This window comes from Gadus macrocephalus, chromosome 8 (assembly GCF_031168955.1).
Source record: "Gadus macrocephalus chromosome 8, ASM3116895v1".
NCBI classification, from domain to species: domain Eukaryota; kingdom Metazoa; phylum Chordata; class Actinopteri; order Gadiformes; family Gadidae; genus Gadus; species Gadus macrocephalus.
This window is the reverse complement of record NC_082389.1, coordinates 16,631,861-16,644,360: the sequence shown is the minus strand read 5'-3', so window position 1 is coordinate 16,644,360 and position 12,500 is coordinate 16,631,861. Positions and strand designations below refer to the sequence as shown.

Genomic DNA, 12,500 nt, shown 5'->3' with positions numbered 1-12,500 from the left:
GAGTACCTGGAGACCAAGAGGCTCACCTTCCCCCGCTTCTACTTCGTCTCCGCCACCGACCTGCTGGAGATCGTCTCCAAGGGGACTCAGCCCAAGCAGGTGGAGGGAACCCGGGAGCGTCGACGTGGGACGGGGTTCGGGGGTTAGGGTTAGGGCTTAAACGATTCTATTGAAAGAAGGAGGCTGTGGTAAGAGCTAAGGGTCAAAACAATCCCAAATAACGATGACATTTTCCATTGCATCATGTGTGGGTGTTAGGGGTGGCTTTAGCCTTAACTTGAAGTCTACGGTTAGGGGACGGGTTAAGTCGGTTAAAAGAGCTTAGGGGTAGGGTAGGTTATGGTTTGGGTTTGCACAATGGATGGCTTAGGTTAGGGTATAGTCTTTAACATTTAAATAGCAATAGGGTAAGATCATTATAGCCTAGCCTGCAACCACTTTATTGAACTCTTGTGCACTCTAAAAACAAGTCTAGTCAAGTGCTCTCTTTCGATTTAGTTTGACCCATTTTCAGTTTTTGAGCAACAGAATAAAAGATCTGTCAAAAAAGGCTGGTCAGGGTTGAAATCCTCATCAAAACAGAATTTCTGCAGTTAATGTCTGATAACGACCTCCTCTTTCATGTGCGCTGTGCGCGTGTGTGTGTCTACCCACCAGGTAACCAAGCACCTTCTGAAGCTGTTTGACAACATAGCAGATCTCCGCTTCAAGGATTCAGAGCGTGGAGGTGGAGGCAGCGACGGGGAGGCGGTTGCCATGGGGATGTACAGCCGAGAGGGAGAATACGTGGCCTTCTCTGAACCATGCGTCTGCGAAGGACAGGTGTGAACGCTGAACTGCGCGTGCCAATTAATCCACGAACTGCGCGTGTGTAACCTTCCCTTTGAACAGGATCCGTTTATTCTCTCACTGTTATATTGAATATCTTTATTCGTGTTCAAAGCATTCCAAACACCATTGAACCGTTCTTTTGTTCATTAATGGCTCTGTATATCTTATGATATTAGAGTAGAGTAATTTTTTTCAGCGTACATTAGAATTAGACGATATAAATTCATATATTTGACTTTAATTGTGGACCGCCCATGTCATTGTGATCCTGTTCTCAGGCTGAGTGCTGGCTGAGTGCCCTTGAGAGCACCATGTGCAGCACGGTGCGGAAGGAGATCCAGGAGGCTGTGGCCGCGTACGAAGACAAGCCGCGAGACCAGTGGCTCTTTGACTACCCTGCACAGGTCCGCTCAGGGCGCCCCATCTTGCTCGTGTCTGTACTCTCCGACTCTTGGGGTTCACACACAAACCAAAGTGTTTCTCCTCAGGTGGGTCTGACCGGGAGCCAGGTGTGGTGGGCCACGGATGTGGGCATCGCGTTCGAGAGGGTGGAGGAAGGGTTTGAGACGGCTTTGAAAGACTACAACAAGAAACAGGTGCGACTGACTCTGGCTGTTCATTAAGTGTAATGTGTTGCAGCTTCTGTTTGTGACCTACACAATGTCAAATAACTAAATGTTCTCCAGAATGAAATGAGGGTAGAACACCAACACACATTGTTCTGCGGTCATTTTGAGATCTCAAAGCCTTATACGTCGATGTTGAACCGAAAGGGTCGGGTTAAAGGCTCCTTTGTCCCCTCACCGCCCCACAGATCACCCAGCTGAACTCCCTGATCCACATGCTGCTGGGGGAGCTGACCCCGGGCGACCGGCAGAAGATCATGACCATCTGCACCATCGACGTCCACGCCCGCGACGTGGTGGCCAAGCTGATCGCCCAGAAGGTACCGACGGGTCACCCTAGCTGGAGTCCTAATACAGACACATACAACATGAGACTCAACCGATGATTGATCACTTGTAAGCCATCACTTCACCCTCTGACACACTTTTGTGATGTCACTTATATTTATGTAACAATATGCTAACTACTTTACCATATTGGCTGTTTTATCCATATTTATTTCTGTTTATACTTTTCACATCACCCTATATTCTGTTGATAGTTCTCTACATTATCAATATGTTACTTTCATAATTTGAACACTATCTATTTATATACAAAAATATGTTTAATTTCTTTGTAAAAGTGTATACATTTGTATTTGATGTACTTTCTATTGATCTTCTCCTGTCTGAGTCGCCGTGTTCTCCTGCTGCTGTAACTCCTTCCATCCCCTCCTGGGTCTCCTAGGTGACGACGGGCCAGGCCTTCGCGTGGCTGTCCCAGCTGCGGCACCGCTGGGACGAGGACAGCCGGCAATGCTACGTAAACATCTGCGACGCCCAGTTCCAGTTCAGCTACGAGTACCTGGGGAACACCAACAGACTGGTCATCACCCCACTGACTGACAGGTACGCACGCACACACGCACGCACACACACATACACACACACACACAATACATACATGCACAGACATACACACACACTGACACACACACGCGCACACACACACACACACACACGTGCACACTGACACACACACACACACTGACACATACACACACACAAACAAACACACACACACACACACACACACAGCCACAATATTATCCTAACCAGTAAATATCCTAATAAAGCTGTTGAGTGTTAATAAGTCTAAATAAATGTACACTAGCATATCCTTGTGTAATGTCTAAAACTGGATATTACCTGAACAAATAGTATTGACAGTGTGATTCTGCTGTCTTCTTCCTTGCATGGTGAGTACAGTATCCCCTTACTGCAGCCCTCAATAACAAACCATTCCCTTCTAAAGATGCTACATCACCCTGACTCAGTCCCTCCATCTGACCATGAGTGGCGCCCCCTCTGGCCCTGCCGGGACCGGCAAGACAGAGACCACCAAGGACCTGGGCCGCTCGCTCGGCATCATGGTCTATGTGTTCAACTGCTCAGAACAGATGGACTACAAGGTGGGGATGGCTACACACTCTCTCAAGTCTACTCCATTTGTAATATTTCACTCTGATTAATCTTAGATGAATTGCATGTCTCGAATGTATGTTATTTATTTATTTTTTTACATTTTTATATCTTCTAAGTTCACGTTGCATTCTTGCACATAAAACACTATCTAAAGGTGGGTTGATGGTCAATGTCTTGCTTGACTGTAGTCCATAGGGAACATCTACAAGGGGCTGGCTCAGACAGGCGTATGGGGGTGCTTTGATGAGTTCAACAGGATCTCTGTGGAGGTTCTGTCTGTGGTGGCCGTGCAGGTCAAGACCATACAGGATGCTGTTCGCAACAAGAAACAGAGGTCAGATAACATGCGGTGAATAGTTTGGTCAAACAATATACAAAATGTATGATTATTAATGAACGTAATTATAAATTGATATGCGTGCACGTGCTGTGTGTGTTTCTGTGGGTGTGTGTAAGTGTGCGTTTGAGCGTGTTTGTGCACGTGGGTGTTTGTGTGTGTATATGTATGTGTGTGAATGTGTGTGTGTGTGTGTGTGTGTGTGTGTGTGTGTGTGTGTGTGTGTGTGTGTGTGTGTGTGTGTGTGTGTGTGTGTGTGTGTGTGTGTGTGTGTGTGTGTGTGTGTGTGTGCAGGTTCCACTTCCTGGGGGAGGAGATAGAGCTGAGGCCCACAGTGGGGATCTTCATCACTCTGAACCCGGGCTACGCCGGGAGGGCGGAGCTTCCTGAGAACCTCAAGGCCCTGTTCAGGTCCGAGACACTGAGGGGAGTGGGAGCCCTCGCTGTAGTATAGTGGTAGCAGCAGTACACACCGTAGTATAGTGGTGGTAGTGGTAGTATTACTCACTCTAGTATAGTGGTAGTAGTAGTGCTCACTGTAGAAGAGTGGTAATACTAGTATTAATAGTGGTACTGGTAGTAGTAGTAGTAGTAGTACTAGTAGTAGTACTAGTAGTAGTAGTAGTAGTAGTAGTAGTAGTAGTAGCTGTTAGATAAGGTAAAATAAATGTAAACTTTAGGTGCAAAGTGTGAAATCATTGTGTCTAGTTTCTGTTTGAGTTTTACTGTTTTACTGCTTTTTAGACATTATGCCAAATGCCATTTATAATGAGATACAAGCTTTAAGGAATTAGTAGCTTCAGCCTTTGGGGATTGAACCATGAACCTTTCGAATGGGAACCGAACACCCAAGCCACTTGAGTATTCTGCCTTCTTGGTTGATGGTTACATCAAGCTAAGGGGATAAAGGTGTAAGGATCTAGGGGGAAAGCAATGCATTATGGGAACTACAGTGGTGAAAGTGCAATCGAACACTAAAGGCTTGCCTTATGCCCTGCTGGGTGGGTTGAACATGCAGGCCCTGTGCCATGGTGATCCCGGACTTCGAGCTGATCTGTGAGATCATGTTGGTCGCCGAGGGCTTCATCGACGCCCGTCTGCTGGCACGCAAGTTCATCAGCCTGTACACGCTGTGCAAGGAGCTGCTGTCCAAACAGGTGCAGGGTCATCTGCAAGCACACATACATTGGACATGTGTCCATCAGTCATTTGTATGGAAGTCAGAGGAATGGTGTCCTTTAGGTGGAGTATGTTAATGTTGATTGCATCGCTCTTCGGTGGAGATGTGATGTACAAATCAAGTACAGAAGCACTATACTGTTGCTTTTGGTGCTTTGTTACTATCATTATGCGACATCATTTACACACATGCAGTACTGTTTTGTGTCTCAATGGCAACAATATTGTTTGGCTTCTTGGCTTCTTTCAACGTTTCTATGCCTTCCATTTGCCTCCCAGGATCACTATGACTGGGGTTTGAGGGCCATCAAGTCGGTCCTGGTGGTGGCCGGGTCCCTGAAGAGGGAGGAGAGGAGCCGGCCTGAGGAGCAGGTACTCACTCATCACTGGGGATTCACAACGCTGGCTACAACAGACTTTCAAGGATATTTCATGCAATCTGATTCATTCCTATCTAATTCAGGCTATTGTTATACTTCAAAAGTAAATCAAACACATCCTTATATAATGACAATTGTGATTCCTGTTAGAAATCATCTCTATTGTCCTCATGGTGCTGCCTTCATATTATTGTCAAATATTCGACTCAAAATCCGAAACATAATCATAATTCAAAACAGAAGAAACTAAGTAAAATAAGTACACATAAAGCAAGGATATATACGTATGTACCTACTAATATCACATTTGTATCGACATTACTGTTTGTAAACACATGAACCAAAGACACTTAACTCCACATATGTTGCTAACCTTTTTGGCCAAGCCCTGTAAAGTAGAACAGATCGGTCTTTCAAGCTGCATAAACTCGTTAGCACCTGACCCTTAAAATGACGAGTATAATCCTCTAGGGTAACCATCCCCTCTCTCCTCCTAGGTGTTGATGCGGGCTCTGAGGGACTTCAACCTGCCCAAGATCGTGACCAGCGACGTGCCCATCTTCCTGGGGCTCATCAGCGACCTCTTCCCCCAGCTGGACGTGCCCAGGAAGAGGGACCCCGAGCTGGAGAACGCCGTGCGCCAGTCGGTCAGCGAGCTGCGCCTGCAGCCCGAGGAGAACTTCATCCTCAAGGTACTGCTCATGGTTTATAAGATATTGATATACTGTTTCTGATCAGAGCATGTTGATCTGATCAGTGTGTGTTGATGTATCTGATCAGAGTGTGTTGATCTGATCGGAGTGTGTTGATGTATCTGATCAGAGTGTGTTGATCTGATCGGAGTGTGTTGATGTATCTGATCAGAGTGTGTTGATCTGATCGGAGTGTGTTGATGTATCTGATCAGAGTGTGTTGATCTGATCGGAGTGTGTTGACATATCTGATCAGAGAATGTTGATATATCTGATCAGAGTTTGTTGATGTATCTGATCAGAGTATGTTGATCTGATCAGAGAATGTTGATATATCTGATCAGAGTTTGTTGATGTATCTGATCAGATCAGAGTGTGTTGACATATCTGATCAGAGTATGTTGATCTGATCAGAGAATGTTGATATATCTGATCAGAGAATGTTGATATACCTGATCAGAGTATGTTGATATTATTGTTCTTTGATACACACTTTTTGATAACCGTACTTTTGAATTTTGTATTTTTAAATTCTTCCTTGCAACAAAATATAATGAGCAATTCCTTGTTGTCCCGTGGGTAACCGATTTGGAAATGAATCACATTCAGATTCTGAGGAAATGAAATGAAAACATGGATGAAAAAAATATGTTAGGACTATTGGGACTATACAAATCTCATGGAAAGCTACAATTGCATATCAATTGAGCATACCAGCACTTTCACAGTTTGTGAGTGTGAAACTGCTTTTGAAATGTATCATATATACATCCTATGTAATGTGATCAATAAATACATCACATTCATGTTTTTGTATAGGTGACGCAGTTGGAGGAGTTGTTGGCAGTCAGACATTCTGTGTTTGTAGTCGGAGGACCGGGAACAGGCAAGAGCCAGGTAGGTCATGAAGCCTGTCCATTACAGTAACTCTCATCTCCCGCACGATATGTGAGCTGTCTTTTTAATGGTGCATCCTGAACCTTCAGTCTGTGCCAATTGAGTTCATATTGAACGTTTCTGCACAATTGTGCTCAACCCTCTCTCATTAACCATGCAGTCCTTTTAGTTCTAACCCAGATTCTTCCTGATTAGTAGTATGAAACACTATGGGTTGAAGCAAACAATCTCTCCGTATTCAACAAGCCAATAACTAAACACAACATTGCTTTGTCTACTACTAACATGAGCAGCACCCCCTTTATTTCACTACCCGATGAAAGTCCATTCTTAGCCCAGAGTCATTTTAACCTTCGGCTGCAAAGCACACGCATGCAGTTACATAAAGGACAAAAAACAACCAGACAGAATATGTTTAGTTATGTACGACGGGGCCACAATGACCCCCGTCCCCGTTCCTCTAGCGTTGGTTAAACGGGCCTTCCTCCATCAGATCCTGAAGACCCTGCACAGGACCTACGCCAACATGCAGATGAAGCCGGTGTGGAGCGACATGAACCCCAAGGCGGTGACCACCGACGAGCTGTTCGGCTACCTGCACCCGGCCACCAGGGAGTGGAAGGACGGTGCGGAGGACTACGTTACATAAGGGAGAGGGGGAGGCTGGGGGCTCAAAAGGGGTTCATTCCAATATCATGACTTAACCACGGCAGCGCTCAATCAGATTTGGCCTGTTACACAGACAGGCATTACACCTCGGAGCAACCTCGTCGTTCAGTCGTTCTCTTTCAACCCACGTCGTCACTGTGCTGTCCATGAAGGGCACACAATAGGGAACGGTTTAATAAAATAGATTAATCCCAGTAATCTCATGAACTGAAGCCCTCATAGTGTAACTCCAGCCTTCCTCACCCCTCAGGTGTGTTCACCGGTCAGGGGTACACATTAGCGTTCACACGTGACCCATTGTTAAAGGGACACCCTCCCCCTCAGGTCTGTTCTCCTCCACCATGAGGGAGATGACCTCGGTGGGCCACGACAGTCCCAAGTGGATCGTGCTGGACGGGGACATCGACCCCATGTGGATCGAGTCCCTCAACACCGTCATGGATGACAACAAGGTAGACCTGGTAGCTCTGAGGTCAACCTCATTCTTTTTCTCTTTAATGTACTGAATCTTTCATTTATTTTCAGTGTATCTTTAATACACTTTCTGTGTTTACTTCTAGAAACCGGTGGTAAAGTCACTTCCTTTAACCCAAAACTCTAATGTTTGACTCACTCATAAAAAATGTAAATCTAAATGTAATTTATTAGAGTAAGAAAAACATAGCAATACACAAACAAGGCCAAATATGTAACAACTCATATCACATTCTCAGCTTTATCTCTAAACCTGACACTTAAAAGGAAGCTATTTCTGGTTGATTTTGTGGAGCTAAGTCGACATCCCCCACATGCACCAATTGGGAAAGCTTACTAAAAATTTCGTTGTACTTCACTCGTGCAATGACAATAAAAGGCTTTCTATTCTATTTCTATTCTATTTCTATTTCTCCCTCCGTGGAGGTGCTGACCCTGGCCAGCAACGAGCGCATCAGCCTGTCCCCCTCCATGCGCCTGCTCTTTGAGATCTCCCACCTGAGGGCCGCCACCCCCGCCACCGTGTCCCGGGCCGGGATCCTCTACGTCAACCCCCAGGACCTGGGCTGGAGCTCGTAGGGCCCGCACTCACACGCACACGGAGGATGAGGAGATGAATATAGAGATGTATCGTTAGCAGGAGTCAGGTTGTTTGGTTTGGTCTGTGTGCTGAATCCTCCTGAGGGGATAATAAGGGAAGATGATACACTTTATTAATCCATCCGGACAGGAAATTTGGCTGTAAAGTACACAACAAGAATAAAAAGGATGAAAAACTGAATCAAAAAACTAAATATATACTCACAATGATGAATTGTACACACTGTGAAATGTAAATGGCAGTAGAGTTAAACATTGAAGTGTCATCTGATATATTTTCGGGGCCTGGACCAATCAGGTACGTGACGAGCTGGATTGACACCCGTAGCGCCCAATCAGAGCGGGCCAACCTGACCATCCTGTTTGATAAGTACGTGCCCTGCTGCCTGGAGCAGGTCCGCTGCAACCTGAAGACCATCACACCCATCCCAGAGAACAGCATGGTGCAGGCAAGTGGCTGCTGGCGACTACAGCTGCATCCTCACTGCACTCTCCCGATAGAGAGCTAGTGTTTCTGAAACCCTTATTCTGAGCCTCTTCCTGGCGTAAAGTTAACTTATTTTAACAGAAATACTACCTGGAAAAGTTGACGTCATTTTTTTTTTCTTTCATTAGAGGGGTACTTAAAAGAATAGTATGGTATAGTGTTTTAGTTTTAACACTCACCTGTATCAGTGTTCATATATATTTTAAGTCGTATCACTCGTTGTGTAATAAAAGTTTAATGTAAGAAACAAAATTGATTCGAATAACTTATTTTCTATGGAGAAGGATGGAGGAATCTTTCAAATGAATGGGGCAAATAAAATATGATCAATATTATATTGGTGTGTGCCTGTGTGTGTGTTTGTGTGTGTGTGTGCGTGCGTGTGTGTGCATATCAGACCCTGTGCTCCCTGCTGGACTGCCTGCTGACGGAGGACAACACCCCGGCCGACTCCCCCAGGGAGCTGTACGAGATCTACTTCGTGTTCGCCTGCGTCTGGGCCTTCGGAGGGGCGCTGTTCCAGGACCAGGTGAGCACCACCACCACCACCTCCGCTCTGTGTGTGTGTGTGTGTGTGTGTGTGTGTGTGTGTGTGTGTGTGTGTGTGTGTGTGTGTGTGTGTGTGTGTGTGTGTGTGTGTGTGTGTGTGTGTGTGTGTGGATGTGTGTGTGTGTGTGTGTGTGTGTGTGTGTGTGTGTGTGTCTGTTTCAGACTGTATTTCACTCCTCTCTTTTTGGTTTGATTACATTAAGATATTTTTTTAATTAAATAGAATTCAATGCATTTCATTCGATTACATTTGAATGAGAGAGAACGTGTGTATTGGCGCGTCTGGGTCGTTGGCGTTCGGACACAGCCCTGACCAGCTCCCAGTCGTCACAGCGTCTCTGCGTCTGTGTCCCAGCTCATCGACCACCGCGCCGAGTTCAGCCGCTGGTGGTCCAAGGAGATGAGGGCGGTCAAGTTCCCCTCCCAGGGAACCGTCTTCGACTACTTCATCGACTCGGAGACCAAGAAGTTCACGCCCTGGAGCGAGAGGATGCTGCCATTTGAGCTGGAGCCCGAGGCCCCTCTGCAGGTCAGGGGCCCGGGGTCACCAGTCAGCCCGTAGAGGGTCATCATCTCGTCCGTAGGGGCCGAGAAACAGAAATATGAATATGAATGATACCTAATAACAGAAAGACATAAAAGTCCATCCTAACCCACTTTCACATCGCCCTTGGCCCGTCCCTCCCTCTAGCCTCCTGTTGTACAACTCAATAGTTTGATCAATACTCTAATCATGAAAAAATCTAACAGGAGACACAAAAGACAACGCTGACCTTACGCACTCAGTGATACTGATAAAGTCCATCCCGAATGGTTTGATGAATGCGTAAGCCTGTGTGTGCGTGTGTGTGTGTGCGTGTGTGTGTGCGTGCGTGCGTGCGTGCGTGCGTGTGTGCGTGTGCGTGTTAATGTGTGTGTGCTCCATCATAAGGGTTATGCTGACCTTACACCCCCGTTGCCTCTAGACGGTGTTGGTCCACACGGCGGAGACCATCTGCCTCACCTTCTTCATAGACCTGCTCCTCCAGAGGGGCAAGCCCATCATGTTGGTGGGCAACGCCGGGGTGGGCAAGTCCATCCTGGTGTGGGACAAGGTGTCCCGGCTGAGGGAGGCCTACGTGGTGACCAAGGTGCCCTTCAACTACTACACCACCTCGGCCGTGCTGCAGCGTGAGTCGGGGCGTGCACCTCGCGGCACGTTCACCGTCAACCGTCTAACGGCAGCTCGACGGGGGTCTTATGTGCACTGCACTGCCTACCTTACCCGATAAGAACGGAAAATAGATAAAAATAGATCGATAACAAATAAAGATAAAAAATGATATCAATAAATATATTTATTTCTGTGGACATCAGTGTGCAGCTAGTAGTGAACACATTTTTCTTGAGTCCCTTGTTACCTATTTACAGGTAATGTTATTAAAACAGTGTATTTCTCACTCCGTGAAATTGAAATATACCATAGTGTTTCTTATATAAGTATCAGAACATTGTTTCTATGATTTACACCATGGTATTCCCTATCTAGAAATGACATGAATGATGTAAATCAATCATCTTGATGTCTTCCTCCACCGCCCTGTGTATTGATCTACCCCCCCCCCCCCCCCCTGCAGGAGTGCTGGAGAAGCCCCTGGAGAAGAAGGCCGGCCGCAACTACGCCCCCCCGGCCGCCAAGAGACTCATCTACTTCATCGACGACCTCAACATGCCCGAGGTGGACGTCTACGGGACCTGCCAGCCTCACACACTCATACGCCAGCACCTCGACTACCACCACTGGTCAGACACGCACACACACACACACACACACGCGCATGAACGCAAGCACACACACTGTGTATTCGTACACACACACACACTGTGTATTCTGACACACACACACACACACACACTGCGTATTCTGACACACACACACACACACACACACACACTGTGTATTCGTACACACACACACACTGTGTATTCTGACACACACACACACACACTGCGTATTCTGACACACACACACACACACACACACACACACACACTGCGTATTCTGACACACACACACACTGTGTATTCTGACGCACACACACACACACACACACACACACTGTGTATTCTGACAAACACACACTGTGCATTCATTATTTATTTATTTTGCTTTTTTTATTTCAAACATGTTCGAGTAATACAACAAAATAAACTAAAAAACAAACGAATCCAATGAGGATAGTCAAAACAAATGTAATAATGTTAACCCAACATGTCGGAAAAAGAGTAGGATGAAGCTTATGCTTATTTAAACCTACCCCTTCTCCACGACTCAATTAACAAACAAACTTATCTTTCTCCCTAAACATACATATTTCCATAATACATGTTTACAAAATAGAAACTAAATAGTTTAAATAAATAAAACATTTATCATTTATAAAAAATATATATATGTCACACACACACACAGAGACACACTGTGTATTCTGACACACACACACACACACTCTATGTATTCTGACAGACACAAACACACACACACACACACGCACGCACACACACACACACACACACACACACACACACACACACACACACACACACACACACACACACACACACACACACACACACACACACACACACACACACACACACACACACAAACACACTGTGTATTCTGACACACATATGTGCTTGACAGCAGACTGGTGGTTTTGTCTTGATGGCTCAGGTATGACAGACAGAGGCTGGTGTTGAAGGAGATCCACAGCTGTCAGTACATCACCTGCATGAACCCCACGGCTGGGAGCTTCTCTGTCAACCCCCGGCTGCAGGTAAGGGAGGGAGAGAGGGAGAGGGAGAGAGGGAGAGGGAGGGAGAAGTCACAATAATTGATGGAGTTGTAAAAGAGATGATATTGCCCGTGGTGAAGTTCATGGTGAGATTACGTTTTTTAAATGGAATAGGATAATATTCATATCTTGCACAATCTTGGGTAGCTAAAATAATAAGATTTAAATTCAAAAGGTTGTAAAAAATAACGGTTGTAAAAAAAATCTCCCTCCTCCACCCTCCTCCCTCCCCCCTCTCTCCCGCCAACCCTCCTCCCTCCCAACCTCCTCACTCCCTCTCTCCCTTTCTCTCTCTCTCCCTCCCCCCTCCTCCCTCCCTCCTCCCCCTCCTCCCCCCTCCTCCCTCCCTCTCTCCCTCCCTCCCCCCTCCTCCCTCCCTCTTCCCCCCTCCTCCCCCTCCTCCCCCCTCCCTCCTCCCCCCTCCTCCCTCCCTCTCTCCCTCCCTCTCCCCCCCTCCTCCCTCCCTCCCTCCCTC

At 46.4% G+C, this 12,500-nt stretch overlaps 1 protein-coding gene across 1 annotated transcript in view; it reads left to right on the top strand.

Moving 5' to 3' along the window:
* LOC132463123 (dynein axonemal heavy chain 11-like) overlaps positions 1 to 12,500 on the top strand; it is a 40,689-nt gene that overhangs the window by 3,692 nt on the left and 24,497 nt on the right. The window contains 22 exon segments of the mRNA XM_060059066.1: positions 1 to 99; positions 658 to 822; positions 1,110 to 1,235; positions 1,320 to 1,427; positions 1,646 to 1,777; positions 2,188 to 2,348; positions 2,755 to 2,911; positions 3,113 to 3,258; positions 3,556 to 3,672; positions 4,280 to 4,418; positions 4,720 to 4,812; positions 5,318 to 5,512; positions 6,332 to 6,409; positions 6,903 to 7,035; positions 7,403 to 7,530; positions 7,979 to 8,127; positions 8,451 to 8,601; positions 9,037 to 9,168; positions 9,544 to 9,717; positions 10,154 to 10,358; positions 10,805 to 10,970; positions 11,905 to 12,007. The exon segment at positions 1 to 99 is cut by the window's left edge and continues 120 nt beyond it. Of these exon segments, the coding sequence (XP_059915049.1) occupies positions 1 to 99; positions 658 to 822; positions 1,110 to 1,235; positions 1,320 to 1,427; positions 1,646 to 1,777; positions 2,188 to 2,348; positions 2,755 to 2,911; positions 3,113 to 3,258; positions 3,556 to 3,672; positions 4,280 to 4,418; positions 4,720 to 4,812; positions 5,318 to 5,512; positions 6,332 to 6,409; positions 6,903 to 7,035; positions 7,403 to 7,530; positions 7,979 to 8,127; positions 8,451 to 8,601; positions 9,037 to 9,168; positions 9,544 to 9,717; positions 10,154 to 10,358; positions 10,805 to 10,970; positions 11,905 to 12,007 (3,057 nt within the window).